The sequence below is a fragment of the Dipteris shenzhenensis genome, chromosome 29 (genome assembly GCF_047967505.1).
Source record: "Dipteris shenzhenensis isolate YYH24624 ecotype China chromosome 29, Dip_SZ_1.0, whole genome shotgun sequence".
Taxonomy (NCBI): Eukaryota; Viridiplantae; Streptophyta; class Polypodiopsida; order Gleicheniales; family Dipteridaceae; genus Dipteris; species Dipteris shenzhenensis.
Genome location: NC_141624.1, coordinates 44,917,800 through 44,934,845, shown reverse-complemented (window position 1 = coordinate 44,934,845; position 17,046 = coordinate 44,917,800). Strand labels below are relative to the sequence as shown.

Sequence of the window (17,046 nt, the reverse complement as noted above, 5' to 3'; positions counted from 1 at the left end):
TCTTCTGTACTAGAAGTATTGGTGAGCAAAAAGGAGACGAGCTGGGCTGATGATCCTCTGGTCTCTCTGGGGGTAACTCCCCTGGCAAAGCATCGGAAAAGCAATCTTTAAAGTTTACAAGAAACTAAAATTTATCTTTGTCTGCATCATTTATTTCAGCATGCATATCATTCTCTTTTTCTTTCACAAAAACCATGTACGCGGAAATTGCAGACTTTATTGCTTTACCACATGTATCATCAGATACAATGGGGATAGTCTCCCCTTTATTCTTGGCAACTAAACGCTGATTTTTCCCCCTATGGATAAAACTCAGCACCCTCTCAGGGTATTCTATTGTTACTTCCTTTCAATGGAACCACGGTGTACCAAGTACAACATCATGCTGCCTGATCTACATAGCTCTGCACATGGACACGAAGCTTTCCAATCAAAGGAGTAACTTGCACTGGATTCCCTTGGAACATTTGATCAGCATCAAGAGCTCTGCCTAGCTCTTCAGTTTTTATTCCTAATCTCAGGGCTAAATCTTCAAATATAAAATTGTCTGTAGACCCTGGATCAAATAGGATTAATGCTTGTTGATCTCTTATCTTTCCCCATGATAGCAAAAGCTCTTTTTCCTTTGGTTCTGAGGTACTCCCCAAAACATATGGGATTGCTCCCACCATTGGCCTCAGTGGTACTTGTGGCTTTTTCTGCTCCATAGAACCCGAAGGCTTCTCATAGCACTAGGCAGCCATATGCCCCTCTTTCCCACACTTAAAGCATTTCCCATCTCTGCCGAATTCAGCTATCTGTTTAGGAGTGAATGGGGATTTGCCTTTGTATGACTTTGAAAACTGAGTACCCCTCGGGCTCTGAGGCTGAAACCCTTTCTTTTCAACCTTGGGATACTCTTTCTTTTCTGATTTTGAAAAATCAGTTTTCTTTCTTTCGGCACGTCCTGCATGCAAGGATAGTACCGTGGATGGATCTTGTAACGGCACAAGACTAGCTACTAAAGCTGAATGCATAAGGTCTTGAATGGTCTTTGTCCCCAAAGCATTCACTACTGCCTAAATCCTTGGACTGAGACCTGCTCTATACTTTCTCATTTGGGTTTCTTTGGAGATCTTTTTGAAAGGTGCAACCTACAAATAAGCATCCCAAAACTTTTGGTTGTACACATCCACTGTATCTCCTGCATTCATATGCAAACTGTCCCAATCTTGAAGAACATGATCTCTAAACTGTTTAGGCATAAACTGCTGGTAGAAGGCTTTCTTGAAGTCCTTCCACCTCTTTGGGGCTGACCCATCTGTGGTCTGTGCACTCCACCATGTACTAGCTGTCGCTGTCAAGTGCAAACTGACCATTCTTAACTTGGAGGATTCGGAAAACTTTTCTGTACCGAATGCAGCATCAAACTGCCTGATAAACTGCAATGCTTTGTCTGTATGACCATATTGTCCATTATAGGTCATAAACTTGACAGATTTACCTCCCTCTTTGAATTCCTTGGTCTCTCTGGAAGACTTGCTCTTCCTAGACTTCTTGTGTTTCCTTCTTTTCGTGAATGGTTTATCTGATGGGATCTGCAAGTTTCTCACACACACTGTGTATGCAACTGATGCACGCAACCTTTGCTTTTCAAAGAGAAAAATTACCTCAACAAGAGGTGTCTTGCATTCACAATTCTCTGCCAATACCGGGCTGTCAACTCAAGGCATATACCCACAAAGTTGCCAAGGCATCAACAACTATATTGCCCCTTTTCTGGCTGCTGCAAAAAGCACTGAGTATGCATCTGATTCCCTTTTCCGAAGCACGCATCCCTTTACTTGTGCAAATCTCTGATTTTTCTCTGATTTCTGCTTTTTCTGACAGTAAATACTCTCTCAGATAGGTGAAAACTGCTAGCAGAAACAGTCTCTGCAACTGTCCCTTTTTTTTTTTTGGGGGGACAGTAACTAGATAGGTAACTACTGGTTACTCTAACCAGACTTTCTGGTTCTGGTCTGGTTAGTCTGTGACTGGATGGTTACTATCTGGTCAAACTGACTGGACTGGTTCTGTTCTGGTCTGGTTTGGTTGGGCCAACTAACTGGACCTCTGGCCAGGGTTAATTAACCAGAGTCAGCTAACTGGATGCCACGTGTCAATCACACGTGTGGGTGCCACGTCACCTGTCACATGTCCTGCCACATCAGCATTTGAGCTGGCTGCCACGTGTACTGCCACATCAGTATCACTCAGGCCTGCCTTGCCTGCCACGTCAACGCCACGTGTCAGGTCTGCCATGTCAGCAAGCCTACGGTTCCAGACCTTGGCTTGCTGATCTGCGTCGCGCCTTGTGCCTGCGCCTTCTAGAGACCTCCGTCGTCGCGGGACTTCTGTCAGTGCTCAGCATCACCAACCCGGCCACTGTCGAGCATACAGAACTACGCCGTATTCCCGCGTGAAGGCTTCTCTCAGTGTGCTGTGCGTGGAGATCTCTGTCGAGGTCATTGGTCTTCTCCGTACGCCGCTCTACCACCGAATCTCCATTGGTTGACAAACTACGCTTCCATGAGCATAACCTGCGTGGAAAGTCCTTCAGACACCCTTGGCATCCTGCATGATCACAATAGTGTGGAAGCGTCGGTTCTTTTCCCCACAGCTAACAGCAATACTCTATCTGCATCAAGCAAAGAGAGGCGTTCAAAGACCAAGGCCACTGGACTCTTTGTCTCATGACCTCGCTCTAATCAGCTGGCTTCAGAATTCCTGCTAGCCCTTACTACTGGCGCTTCTTGAAGGCAGCCAAATTAAAATTTCGACTAGTGCCATGATCTAGAAAGGACTTCACGTCCACAAATCCTCTTGGATCGTCATAGTTTGAGGAAGCTGTGAAACCATGCTCTGATACCAATGAAATCTTACTCGTAAAAGACAGCAAAGATACTCTCATTTGCTCTCCCTCTCTCAATAGATACACTAGGGCCCATGACAATCGTCGGGCTGGACTCCCCCGAAGGTTTTTATTACCTGAGAGAAAACTGAGTACAAGAGTTCAGCGTGGCAGCTGTTCATACAAAATTCAAACGTGAATGAATCATTACATGAGCTCTTAGGCTCCCTTTTTTGGCAACAAGCCACATGTCAAATTCTACATTACTTTCCTAATTACATGCCACTAAGGGCAACTTTGGAGTCTTTGAAGCACTTGTCACGCGAACCGCCTCCTAGACTCTTGTTAGGCTCCCGTAGCGCTTAGGAAAATAACTCTTCCTAGTACCTGCAACAATTAATTAAAGCGCACCACCATGGCACCCATTAATTGTTAGCGCTTTGCATGCAAATAACACAGTGTGGACTAATTCTAGTCACGGTGGGCGTCCCCACTGAACACATGTGCACACATAACAAATATAAAATATATATATTTATTCTCTGGTTGATCGAAGTCAACGCTTTTGATCATAATTAAGGGGCTTTGACCAAGGTTCGAGGCGACTTAATTATAGTCAAGTCTCTCCAACCGAAGTTGGCACATCTTGATTAACCGTAGTTAACCCTCTTGGCGCATGCCAAGTCTCGTTGACCGAAGTCAACACTCTCTAACCGTAGTGAGCTCTGCGGTTCTCTGGTTAACCCTCTTGGTAATAAACCAAGTCTCCCTGACCGAAGTCAGGTTTACTTGACTAGAGTCAAGTATTTTTGACTGTAGTCAATTCTTTGACCATAATTAACAAATATGAAAACTCTTTAATTATGATCAAATAAATGGTCAACGGTACTTTGACTTAGGATATTTACATGATGGTGACATCTCGAGAACTGGGGCTAACAGCGAAGTGGGGGGACTATACAGCCAGCAAATCCCTCGCGGAGTGAAAATGTAGAAAACACCTGCAGGCCAAGCCTTGCAGAAATGAGCCGCCCTGGAGCCTGGAGTCCCACGCTCCCAGGTGGACCGTAGAGTGTAAATGATATCCTGCCAGATGGCAACCAAGGTAGCCGAGGGTGGAATCGGGTGGTCTCCCATCACGAGACTGTAGCGAGCCACCCAAATGTTCCAAGCTGTGGTTCTGGCTACCACCTCCCAAACACTGTCTTCCCTAGGGGAAGGAGGAGCTAGGGCGTCAAGAGGGGCTGCCTCGTGGAGTGCAATCCTCTGAATGCTCTGACCCTGTATCCGGTAGGCTGGGGAGATCTCATCAATTTGGAACGTGTGTCCTCCCTCTGTCAACCAAGCCGCCATCCCCCAGGTGTAGTCTCTGTGAAGGCTCTGCATGCGTGTCATGATCCTGAGGGCTCTCATCCAGATCCTCGCTGCGCTACGACAGCTCCATAGGCAATGTGGGATAGTCTCCAGGACACCATCTGAGCAGCGATGGCACTGCCCCTCCACTCGCATCTGTTCCAACCACGGGCCGATGGGCAAGCCTCCGTGGGCTGCCAGCCAGAAGAAGTAAGAAATCTTCCTCGGTCGCAAGCTGGACCACAACCGCGTCCAAAACCTGGAGCGAACATCCTGGGGCACTCCCTAGGTCTCCCAGTGTCTCGCCTCGAGGGGGTCCATCTCGACGAGTCCATCTGCAGTCTCCTGCCAATCTGTGTGGTGTAGGAAAAGAAAGGCATCTCATCTATCATTTCAGCAAGGCCGCCCCTGAAGGGCTAGAACCACTCCCCGGGGTCTCACTGGACCTCCCTCAGGAGTCTACCCTCCCATAGCCAGAGGCGCCATCTAGAGGCGTCCTGCTCTAAGATATTGGGAGGATCGATGTGCCACTCCTTCCCCATGTGCCACTCCTTCCCCAAGTGTCCTACCACTCTGATCATCTGTCAGTGTATCCCATCAAGACTCCCATCCATCTCAGGGTCACTCCCAATGAGGGGCTGCAGTAGGCCTCCAGGTCCTACACAGAAGAAGTCGGGGTCCGTGCTGTTGCGCTGCATCAAAATCCTCAAGGGAACACCAGTACAGGAAAACTGCCCCAGCCATCTGCTGCTGTCTCTCCAAATGTGAAGTCCTTCCCACTAGGACTCAGGAATGGCTAAGTTGATCTCGCCCATTTGCTGCCCTGCCCCTCTCAGATGCGCTAGGGCATCAAGCCTCGTCTCTACCTCCATAGGTCCCAGAAGTTCCGAAAGAAGGCCGGAGTCAAGCCATCCTCCCCCGGGCACTTCTGTGTCGGGAGAGCCTTGAGGGCTTCCTTGAGCTCCTCATCTGTGAAGGGCTCCTCAAGTCTGCTGCATAAGTCCCGCGAGACTACCGTTGGAACATGATCTCAAACTAGCTCTCGGGCCACAAGACGTGATGGGGTCATCCTCTCTGTTTGAAAGAGCTGGCTATAAAATTCGGTGGTCATGTCAAGAATCTCCTGCGGGTTAGTGTGCATGATGCCCTGCGAGTCCCGAAGACGATGTAGCTGTGTGCGGGACGATCGGGGCCCAGTGGTTTGAAAGAATTGCTTCGTCATCCTGTCCCCCTACTATACCCATCGGGCCTGGGAGGAATGGTAGGAGAACTCAGCCAGCTGCAGCTCTGTGTCCTAAAGCTCAAGACGAGCGCTCTCTAATTTGTCACTAAGCCACTGAGAGACTGAGTCTTGCTTCCTGAGCCTCTCGATGGAGGCGAGGTCTCTCCTCAAAGCCCACTCTCGCTCTTGAAGGGTCTTCCTCCGCCTAAGGGCGTGAGCCTGCAGCTCCACACTGCTCCTCTGAATCGCATCAGCCACTCATGCAGCCCAAGCCCTCACTCGGTGCCATCTCTGAGTGCTCCCAGATCTCTGCCATAACCTGTTGGATCTCCTCGTCCTGCAAGAGGTCCTCTGGGATGCGGACCCCCTTCTGGGGGAGACCTCGGTGGGGCTGATCCAAGTGAAATACCATTGGAGAGTGGTCGGACATTGTGGTACCTGCCAGAATCCCGGTAGAACCGCCAGGGGTTGCCTGTGGTCGCCCTTTTCCCTCCTCCTCCCCCTCCCCCCCCTCCCCCTAACCCCTCCCCCTCCTCCTCTTCACTTCCCTCTCCCCCCCAAGGTTCCCCCCGCCCCCTCCCCCCCCCTCAGCCCCCCTTTCTATGGTCACCCTCACTACCCCCCCCCCGCCCCCTGTCCCTCGCGTCCCTACCTCTCACTCTCCGGCCGCCCTCCTCATTGCTTCAGTAGCAGCCTCTTCCGCTTCGACACCCCTGCCATTAGGCAAGGGAACGACGACGCCCCCTTCTACTTCCTCATCGCAACAGCACGTCCGCTCAGAGAGGGATCTTGAGGAACGAGGCTCATCTTCCCGGCCAGCAGCTTCCAACTTCCAACTTGGGCGTCCCTTACCATGGGACTTCTGGAGGTTAGGACCCTGGAACTATCTAGAGATTCCGGACTCATACCCTTTACCATTGGAGGTCACGCTCATGGTCCTTCAGCCCCGAAAGGGGGGTTTGATCGGTGCAGTGGGATCTTAGACACACCCTGTTTGGAGATTTCCGTTTGCCTCCACAGGGTTGGAGAAGTGGTCCCCAGAGGTGTTTGACGCTATTTTGGGTAATCAAATTATGCTCATGATGGACGAGTGGATGGGACCACAGGGACTAGATCTTTGGTACGCCCATGGCACGGAGGTGAACTTTCAGCTGAGCTTCACGCGCGAGAAGCCGGTGTGTGGTTTGGCGACAGTAGTTATCAGATTGCCAATGGAGACAAGGGTGGAGCAGGCACACTTATGGCCCCTCCAGACGTGCGCCGAGTTGCTCGGGGTGGAAGCCTCCTTCATGATGAAGTGGGCGCGGAAGATCGGTATTGAGCGGGTATCCACCCTAGTACAACGCCGCATAGACTGACTACTCGCCCTCCAAACCCCCGGCAAAATCACACAAGGCAATCTTTCTAGGACAGGCACCCACTCACAGGAGAGCCTTGTTTCCGACTCCCTTGTCCTCATGAGCTGGACCATAGTGAGCTGGAACGTACATGGGCTCCACAACCGTGTTCGAAGTTAGCCGCAGTACATGTTGCTCCGGCAGGAGTTGCAGAGGGCAGTGGTAGGGCGGGCAGTGGACATCCTTATGATTCAGGAGCACATGTTTTCAGCAGCAGACATCAGACGACGCCATCACCTTCTCCTAGGGAGAGGTCCAGAGGAGTGGTCTCCCGCAGTAGGACGGAGCGGAGGGGTCTGCATCTCAGTCTCACAGACTTTGGCTCCCGAGGTCTATGATCAAGGCGAGCACATTCCAGCATGGGCAGTTTGGATGGGAGTTCGGACGGGAGAGTCCAGGATTGGATTCCTGACCGTGTATGCCCCAACGTGTAGACAGCACCACCCGGCTTTTTGGAGGAGGCTGTCAGAGTGTCTTCTGGATGTTGATTCCTGGATTGTTGGAGGGGACTTCAACAACCTGGAGTTTGGGGAGGACAAGCAGGGCGGCGCCTTGTTCTCAGAGATGCCAGCAGCAGAGTGTAGCACCTAGGAGCAGTTCATTTTCATGATTAGTGGTAGAGACCCATGGAGAGAGCCAGAGTTCAGCAAGACTCCTAGCAGCCTTCTCTTCTCCTTTGGACAGAGGAGACACGATGGATTGCTCGAGAGATTAGACCGCTTCTATGTTGGGGACTGGGCATTACACAGAGCTGATCAGGCTCGTCGGGGCTCTGTATCGGCTCCTTCACGGCCCTCCTTGGGCTAGCGTATGTGGCTTTCGCCATTGCCGCATCTGGAGCTCCTGGGGCTCTCTGCTGTTGCAAGGGTGGGTGTGGAGGCTGGACTTCCGAAGCTAGAGGATCGACTGGATGGGCAGTGGCCTTTGCTACTGGGGGAGGTGACTTCTGCTGTTCCTCTTTCGAGGACTGTCGGTCAACCCTGTCCCTTTCCCTGCGGTTGGCCCTCTGTTTGCGGTGTTTGCCCGCCTGCTTGCTTGGTTTCTTTTTCTTTTTAACCAGTGTCCATTTCCCTTCTGAGGGGGTAACCCATGGGGTCTGGGACTCCTGCTGCTCTTGCTTGAGAGGGCGTTGAACTCGGGCCTGCTGACTCTGCCTACTCTGTGGAAGAGGGGGGGGAGGTGCACGAGGGTGGCCACGGGGGCAATCTTTGGCGAGGTGACCATCTGTCTGTAATGAAGACACTGGCCTGGTAGCTCGGAGATCCCCACCCTCTGGTGAAGTGTGTCCCCTTCCAGGGTCTCGACAAGGATCAGCTCTAGGAGGGACTCCGGGCTCTCCACCACCAGTCTGATCCTGGGGACTCCATCATCTGCTAGGATGGAGGCGGCCGTCTCTAGTGGGGACTCGAGCACTGTGCCAAATGCCCGGCCAATGGAAGGGAGGATGGCTCGATACTCCTTGGTGAGCCCTGGGAAGTGGATTCTAATCGGAAATCGTGGAACATGGTGTGTCGTATCCATGTCCTCCACAGTGAACCCATGATACCAAGGAAAGAGGTAGATAAGGTGCGGGCCAAGGAGAATGGGGCTTTGCTCCACAAGTGTCGAGGCGGTGTCCGGGGAGCTCAACTGGATGAGGAAAACACCTCGTCCATAGATGGTGACCTCCTGGATGTGGTCGCCCTCTAATGTCAAGCTCGCCTGGATCCACTCTCGCACCTTAGGCGTGAGGCCCACAATTTAGCCCACAAGTGCCTTGTCCTGGAGGGACTGCACCGCCTGCTGTACTTGTTGCTTGTTAGCTGGGGAAAGAAGAACCTTAACGGCTGTGGGAGTCGAGGGTGCTGCCATAGAGCCCCTCTTGCCAGACCAAAGGTCACCACCAAGATTTTCTTTCACCGTAGCAAACACGAGTGCTCCCGCTGCAGGGAGGCAAATGAAAAAGGGGAAGAAGCGGAGAGGCGAAGGAGAGAGAAGGAGAGGGCAGGGGAGGAAGGAGGGAGCAAGGGGAGGAGGAGGAGGAAGGAATGAAGAAAAGGAAGGAGGCGGGAGAGGAGGAGAAAAAGGTGGGAGGAGGCGGAATGGCGGGGGGGGCGCGTTTGCGGGAGGGCAAGGGGGCGGGAAGAGGCACGAGGTGGCAAGGAGGAGAGGCGAGGAGGTGGAAGGAGGGGGGTGGAGCGGGGAAGGTAGCGGGCGGGGGGGCAGAGGTGAAGCGGGGGGGGGAGAAAACAGGGCGGGGGGGCGGAGGTGGAGTGGGGTAGATGGCGGAGGTGGAGAGGGAGGAGGAGCGGGGGAGGCAGGGCGGAGCGGGGGCGGAGGTGGGTGGGGGTGGAGCGGGGGAGGTAGAGCGAGGCGGGCGGAGCGGAGGTGGAGCGGGGGGAGGCAGAGAGGGCGGAGGGTGGGGGTGAAGGCGGAGGTGGAGCGGGGGAGGTAGAGCGGGCGGAAGCAGAGCGGGGGGGCGGAGGTGGGCGGAGGTGGAGCGGGGGAGGTAGGGCGGAGCGGAGAGGGAGGAGGGCGAGGCGGAGCGAGGGCAAGGGCGAGGGTGAGGCAAGGAGGGTAGGGCGGGCAGCGGGGGAGTACGCAGGTTGCGGGCAGCCTATAGGCCACCGCAGGCAGAGGGGGGAAGCTCACCGAGCAGCTCCTCCATCCATTGCAGCAAATGCCTCATTCTTGATCATCACATACCTAGACCGAGCTAGACAATTTGGATGGATGGAAGCGGGTTAGCATAGACTACTGCGGAGAGCCCTCTCACCATCAATGCAGCTCGCAAATGCAGTGTTGGTATGCAAGAGCATGCTTTCAATTGTAGGCCATGTCTATCGAATATTTGTCCGCAGATGAGTGTCCTCTAGATGCCCGATCTATGGCAGGTATACATCCTCTGACATGGATAGGCCCCTGCATCTGCACGTGACACCAAGATGGCCTTCTACAGAGAGCATTTCCTCCATATGAGCAAGGACAGGTTCATTCACGCACGAGGATACCGACAGATACACCTTTCCCATGCAATACGGATTATCACGGGTCAGCTCAGGACTTCATATTGCCAATTTCAGATTGTGGTAGTACACGAGCTTGGAGAGAGAGAGAAAGAAAGAAAGAAAGAAAGTTTATCAAAGTCTTCGGAAGACCGATGGGTCTATGAGACTGTGAAAAACCTGATACAATGAGTTGTGGTAGTGGAGCTACTAAACGAGCATCCATTCCAATGCAAAATGACAGTACTAAATCCTAAGTACAACATAGTCATATCTTGACTATATATATATCAATCTCAGCATCATCGTCGACATCATCATAACTATCGTCATCATCATCAACAGCAGTAGGACATCAAGATGGATGCGGCTGTGGAAGTGGAGGCATGAGGTTAGCAATAGAGCGCTGTTGCCCCCCCAAGGGTGCAGTCCTGGTACGCCTCCAGGTCATAGCTCTGCGTTTGACCAGGGCCAGTGTGACCCCCGTCGGTCGGGCTCCGACCCTAAACAAGGAGGGGATGTCCCCAAGTATGATCTGTGAGTCAACCCTCTCTCTGAGGTGTCGGGTCACAGGCTCCGGGGATCACAGTCATGTCGAGGCCTCGCCTCGTGGGGGTCTATGTGATCTGGCTGAAAGAACTCTGTGATAAAGCTCTGAGAAGTATCAGTCGAGGAGGAAGTCTGCTCCTGTCTCCGGCTCGGAGTATCCTATCGTGGTGTGTGAGCACCTCATGAATGAAACCAGCCAAACATTGCAGGTCTGGGTAGGAGAGGAAATGGGCCAAAACTCCATAACTATCTCTGAAGAGGCAGTAGAAACGCCCTTGGATCTCATAGTAGACAGGACACTTGAAGATGGAATGCTCCTCTGTCTCAACCTCCTGCATGTCACATAGTGTGCATATGCGCCTCTCCCTGGGTAATTGCTCGGCTCTACCTCTCTCAATACGAAGTCTGTGTGAAGAGACCCGGAACTGCTGCCCAAGAGAGATCTTTAGCGAGGGGGGTAGGTGAATCTGCGTGTATCCTGGTGGATCAATGAAACCCTCTGCTGTGATATGTAAGAAGTGATCTCTGTAGAAGCCCAGCTTCACTGGAATATCACTCGGACCCAACCAAGTCCGGAATGTGTGTAGTTGTAGTAGATCCTCACAGATAACCTGGTTGACCTCGTGTGATAGGAGGGGAGAAAAAGGAGCATCCATGCTGTACTAGAAAGAAGGCGGTCTGTCCATGTGGAGCTGGAGTCTTGCAAACCATCTCTCTGTGCGTGCATATCAGCACCTCTGGTCCCCCCCTGCGACAAGTGCCATAGAAGAGGACAGTGCTAGCCATGGTATCCTACTACGCCCGGATGTGTAATCCCCATACTCCTTGACTCTGTACAGATACGTAATGACCTGAAACGCAGCATCTAGCTGGGGGTGACCCAAACTCCGCCTGAATGATCTGGTGAGGGACAGATGGCTTACCACGGATCATCCGTGATAACATGAGAACCTATAGCCGCTCCACCCTGGCCCACTCTGTATCCGACAAGTCTGGCCCTCAGCATGGATTGCCATACATCCCTGCTAGGCGGACCAAGGAGTCAAAAAGCAACCCTTTGGTCTGTGGATCCTGAAAGTGAGAGCGGAAGCATTGTCTCTCTAGTCTAGCCAATGAAGCATATCCTCTGCTCAGGCGTGCGCGCATCGCGGGTCTCATGGTGAAGATGGGTCCGGAAAAGACGACCCAAGATAAGTGTATGATGAAACTATCTCAACAGGGGACCCATCAAATGTGAAATGCTCATCTCGCATGACGGCTCGAGATGTATTGAAGATCATAACCTTGGTTTTACCCAAGTTGACCTTCAAATCACGAGACTCGCAAAAGGATTGTAGTGTGTCATGGTGTCTCTGGAGCCCCTCTGCTGAGGAGGACAAGAGAGCCACATCATCTGCATAGAGTAATATCCGGATCAGCGTGCCCGCGAGGGAGCAACCTACCCCACCCTGTGCCTGCATCATTGTCTCGAGCTTGTCGATGTAGAGGCCAAGCAAGGTAGGTGATAATGGGCACCCTTGTTTGACCCCGATAGTGCTCATGATCTCGTCTGTCCATCCAGATCCTGTCTAGACTCTACCTGAAACTCGCTCATAAAGTGCCATGACAGCCCAAATGATCTCCTGGTCGTAACCCAAATCCTGTAGGCGTCGTATGAGGCGGGCTCTCGGAATGGTGTCAAATGCCTTGCGGAAATCCACAAAGCAACAGTAAACCCTCTGCTTCCATGCCCTCGCCTCCTCGATGATACATCTGAGTGCGAGAATATGGTCCATGGTCCCATGATCCCGCCTGAAATTGGCCTGTCTTGGTGCTCTGAGTCCTCGACACTCCGCAAATCTGCTGACCTCGGAATCAAGTACTGATGCATAAATCTTGGACATGACATGTCCAATCATAATGGTCCTGTAGTTCTCCGAGTTTATGTAATCCCCTGCCTTGTGGATGGGTGAGATAGTGTTGACGATCCAAATGTGTGCGAACCCCAAGCAAACAACTTCATTAAATAGCTTGGCTAAGATCGGGGCTAGGAGGTTAATCCCATATGCAATGAACTCAGTGCATAGTCCCACATGATCCTTCGCTCGGCCATTATGAAGTTTCATTACGGCATCCTTTACGCCCCCTCCCTAGTGAAGAGGGTGTAGGACATGGGGCGTGGCATATGTGAGAGGTTAGGGGCTGGTTGATTTGGGATATCATAGAGCGTGCGTGCATAATCAATCCACACCTGAGTGTCAGTGAATGGTGGAGGGGACCGTCCTTCTAGAAATCTCTGCTAGAAGTCCTTAGAGTTGTTACTGAACAGAATGTTCAGTAGCTCCTCCTCGTTCCGACGCATGAAGTCAAGTTTCTTCCTATGTACCAGACGACAGTACTTGCGTAGCATCTCTGGTTCGCTCGTAAGGCTGTTTTTTGTTTCGAATGTGAGCTGACAGCATAAAGCCTTACACTCATCATTGTACCAGCTATTACAAGGTACAGTCCTAGGTGGTGGTGGGCGGGTGGAGCGGGTGGTGTGGGGGAAGGCATGAAGAGCAGCCTCGTGTAGTGAGTGAGTGAGCGCGATCCTCTAATAGGGATATAAAGTCAATGTATACGAGAAGTATGTATAGACGGCCAGAGTAAGTAGGTGAGTGGTTGCGATCAAAGCGTATATCATGATAGGTGGAGTAAGAATTCAACGGGGTAGAAAGTGCTGTGCGGCGGGGGGTAGAAATGCTAAAGAAAAGATAGGTATGATCAGCCCCTGGAGGGAGAGGTGCTACGGTAAAGTCAGTGATGTGAGATGTGAAGGTAGGGGATTCCCACAACACGGAAGCCTCTCCCATGTGGAAAGCAAGTGAAGCCACCTGATGCGGGCCATTTGTCAAGACCATTATAGATAATAAGATCATGCATCCTACCGAGGTCTAGTAGGGCCTGCCCATAAGATGCGAGCAGTCCTCGTGTGTCAGCTTAAACTCGTAGCATACCTGCCTCCTCAAGGTCAATGTCTGGCAGTAGAGTGGAATCATCCCTGAAGTCGAGAAGTGGTGCCTGATGAGCCCCTGTCCCCGCGTTGAAGTCCCCAACTAGGAGGACTTCCCCACGGCTAGAGAAGTCAACAATGGACTGATAAAGAGCAGTGAACAAGGATGTCTCATCCTCCCCTCGAGTATCTCTGGCAAAGCGGGAGGTCTCGGGGGGGAAGTAGCAAACTATCCATGTGTCGAATCTGGATCTAGAGAAAGCTAGAGTGTGGATCTCTCTGCTCCACTAAGATGGCCCCCAAAAGTGTGGATCTGTAAAGGACTGTAACTCCTCTTGACCCTCGAACCCCTCCTGTATCCCTCGTCTCATCTCTATATGCAGACTCCCATGTATACCCGCTGACTGTTGGTAGTGGGTGCTCTGGACTTTGATGTGTCTCTGTATAAAAGACTATGTCGTGACCTGTATAGGATTCCGAGAAGTTCCCAGGTTCTGACCATAAGGTACCATTACAGTTCCAGATAGAACAGGATAGGGTCTCGGATGTCTAGGTCTCATAGACCCCGCCTCCCTGTGGTAGGAGAGGTGGGTGCCCGACGGGGCCTGAAAGGAGTCTTCCATCTTGTACTACTGCCCACTTCCCCTCCTTGCAGACGTGATCCCACTACTACAACATAAAATACCTCTCCTCAACCTGTAGTGGAGTGAGGTCCTCATCCATGGAGATCGCTGGCTGGTCTCGTAAGGCTGACCTACGACGTAAAGCCGAAAGTCGTGCCTGGGCGTCATGGAACCGTATGATAAGGGGATGCTCTTGGTTGGGGAGTCCCTCCCAACCCGCCATGCTCTCTCAATCTTGTGCTCAGTCTACCCCTAGGGTAGTGGTCACAAAGGCTTGCGCATCTGTCATCAGTGTAGCCTCAGTGTAGGGAATCCCACGTACTCTGATGTTGAGAGCCTTGCTGGCTCTCCGTACCCTGCTCGAGGAGGGTGCCGAAACGGTTACCCTTGCAGGTTCTCGCTTGGCTACGTCGACCCATACGGACGTCTCCTCGATGGCATATTGCATGCTCGCAATCTGTGCCTCCACAACTGGGGTGCTCCCTGGGACTGTACGTATGGCAGTGACCTCTTGTCGGAGCTGTGAGATCTCCTGTTTGAGCCCCTGAATAAGATCAGCGTGGACTCGGATAGCCTGAGACTGCTCCTGTATGAGACGTGCCTACTCCTAGGTGAAGCGTGTCTACTCCTGTGCGAAGCGTGACATCTCCCTCTCACGCTCTCGGATGCTCTGGACCTCCATCAGCAAGTGATGGGTCAGCTCGTCCGTGCTGTAATGGAAACTAAAAGGACTGTGGCCTGAAAGTGTGAGGATGAGACTGGAGGCTGGGTGATGACTGGGTGAGATGGGTACGATATGGAGATGATAGTGGCCTAGAGGAGGCGATCCTAGCAGGGTGTGGGAGCGTGGGCTGACTGAGGGGCAGAGGGGAGAGAAAGGTCGAGTAGTGCAGGACAATGTATGACCCCTCCAAAGCAGGTATCATAATCGGAGAGAGAACTGTAGTGGGAGAAGAAGGGAGAGATGGTGGCAGTGGCAATCCCTCTATACTAGGGGAGGGTGGAGCAATCGATGTCATGGGTAGGGGTATGTCAGAGCCAGTAGCTGTAACTGTAGAGACTGTAGGCGTAAGTGGAGCTGAAATTGGAACTAGAGCTGATGCTAAAGCTGAAGCTGAGGCTAGCGTTGAGGCTGAGGATGAGATGTAGCTGAGACCGAGGCTGAGACTGAAGCTGAGGCAGAGGTGGGTCCCGCCTATGCCTTGCTGTCCACTCCGAGTCCACTACAGTTGTAGCGTGTGTTCACATCTTTCAGTTTCAGTTGTTTTTGTTTCTTGGCTTTGTTGTCGTCTTTCTTAGCGGCTTTATCCGTATCCTTGCCACCTTTCCCCATTTCGTTCGATAGACTCGTGTTCGGCGCAGGTCCTAGTCTTACTGTAGGAGCAGGAGTGTAAGCAGGAGAGGGGGCGGGAGCATGTACCCTCCCCATGATGGGAGGAATCCCCAGGGGGCTGACACGAGGCTCAAGCACACCTCAAAAGCGGCGAGACAAGAGAAAGAGAAGGGCGAAGGGTGGGAGGGAAGGGCTGAGTGTAGGCGGGGAGGGCTGAGGGTAGGCGGGGAGGGCTGAGGGGGTGGCGAGGTTAGCTGAGGGTAGTAGGGTAGGCGGGGTTAGCTGACGGCTGAGGGGTAAGCGGGGAGGGAGGAGCTGCTGGCGAGGCTAGATGGGGAGGGAGGGAGCTGTAGGCGGAGGGGTTGGGGGAGCTGCAGGCGGAGGGGCTGGGGTGGAGCAGAAGCGGGGGAGAGAAGGAGGTGGGTGGAGCTGCGGGGGGGGGGGGGAGCAGCAAGTGGAGCTGCAGGCGGGGGGAAGCAGCAAGAGCGGAGGGGAAGTGGAGGGAGGAGCAGGAGCTGAGGGGTGGAGAAGGGAGCTGCGGGCTGAGGAGGGAGCCGCGGGCTGAGGAGGGAGCTGCAGCGGCGGGAGGGAGGAGGAGCAGCTATGAGACAAGGTAAAATCAGGAAAGTAACTCATACAAGCCACTATGGGCTGAGGCAAGGGCTCTTTAGGGCCCTTACTGAGTGCTATACTAAGAAACTCAAGAACTAGGAATCAAACTCTAAACTTAGATTTCTTGAGAGATAGCAGGAGATGTGATCAACTATTAACTACGATCTTGGTGCCATGGCAGTCCTTCTGGTGGGATATGAAGATACCTTGAATCTGTCTCTGCCGGGTCGTCTTTTGTTGTGTTGGAGCTAAGAAAGGGCTGGAGAGAGAGAGAGAGAGAGAGAGAGAGACCCCTTTAACATCATAAATGCGTGTGTGTGATAGTGTGTGAGAGTGAGAGCAAAGAGAGATATATATTTTAATATAAGATACAATTGCAGAAGTGGCTATTCCAAACAATGCATGTGTACGTGATTTGAAGGTTGTGGTGGAGAAAAAGGTAACTGCAATGGAACAAGCAAAGTTAGGTCACCGACATATTTCATGGTAACTTTCATTTACAAGAAATCCCTTACTTGGCTATTTCAATTCTGTAATAAGAAATGCAGTTGGTAAATCATAATACTTGGCTATTTCAATTCTGTAATAAGAAATGCAGTTGGTAAATCATAATACTGCAAAATCCTTTTTTATCTTGACAGACTTATTTTCACAATTTATAACAATTAAAATTCAACATAGACTATTGAATTTCAAAACACAAATTTCCACACACATCCCCCCTAGAATGAAGGGATTTCCGCACAATAAAAGTGACACAGTGCAAAGGATAGAGGGGTCAAGATTGGATACCCTCCGTAGTGAGAATCTGATCTAAATTGTTGGAAGATACAAAGTTATCTTAGTTAGGAAAACAGGACAATCCTTTCTTATGTAACAAACCTTGAAACAAATCGATAGGCTATGGACAATAGCTGACCACCAAACTTCTACCAAAGCTATTCCTTAGATGAAGGAATTTACAAGAAGATCCTTCTTCTGTAGATCTGTTTGTCGACTCTATATACAATTGTAGAATAATCCGTGATCTCAACTCAAGAGCATGCCATGCAGAATCCATATTGGATAGAAGAGACGTATGTAGAACTCCATCAGTGTAAGGAAAAGGCAACATCAATTCCTGATGTCCA

At 51.7% G+C, this 17,046-nt stretch overlaps 1 protein-coding gene across 1 annotated transcript in view; it reads left to right on the top strand.

Annotated features, from left to right (window-relative positions):
- Window positions 1–17,046, top strand: part of LOC147882908 (Ubiquitin-like superfamily protein) — a 100,554-nt gene that overhangs the window by 22,630 nt on the left and 60,878 nt on the right. Inside the window, exon 2 of the mRNA XM_087400961.1 lies at window positions 16,297–16,402. Within this exon, the coding sequence (XP_087257087.1) occupies window positions 16,297–16,402 (106 nt within the window). The remainder of the gene's footprint in view (window positions 1–16,296; window positions 16,403–17,046) is intronic.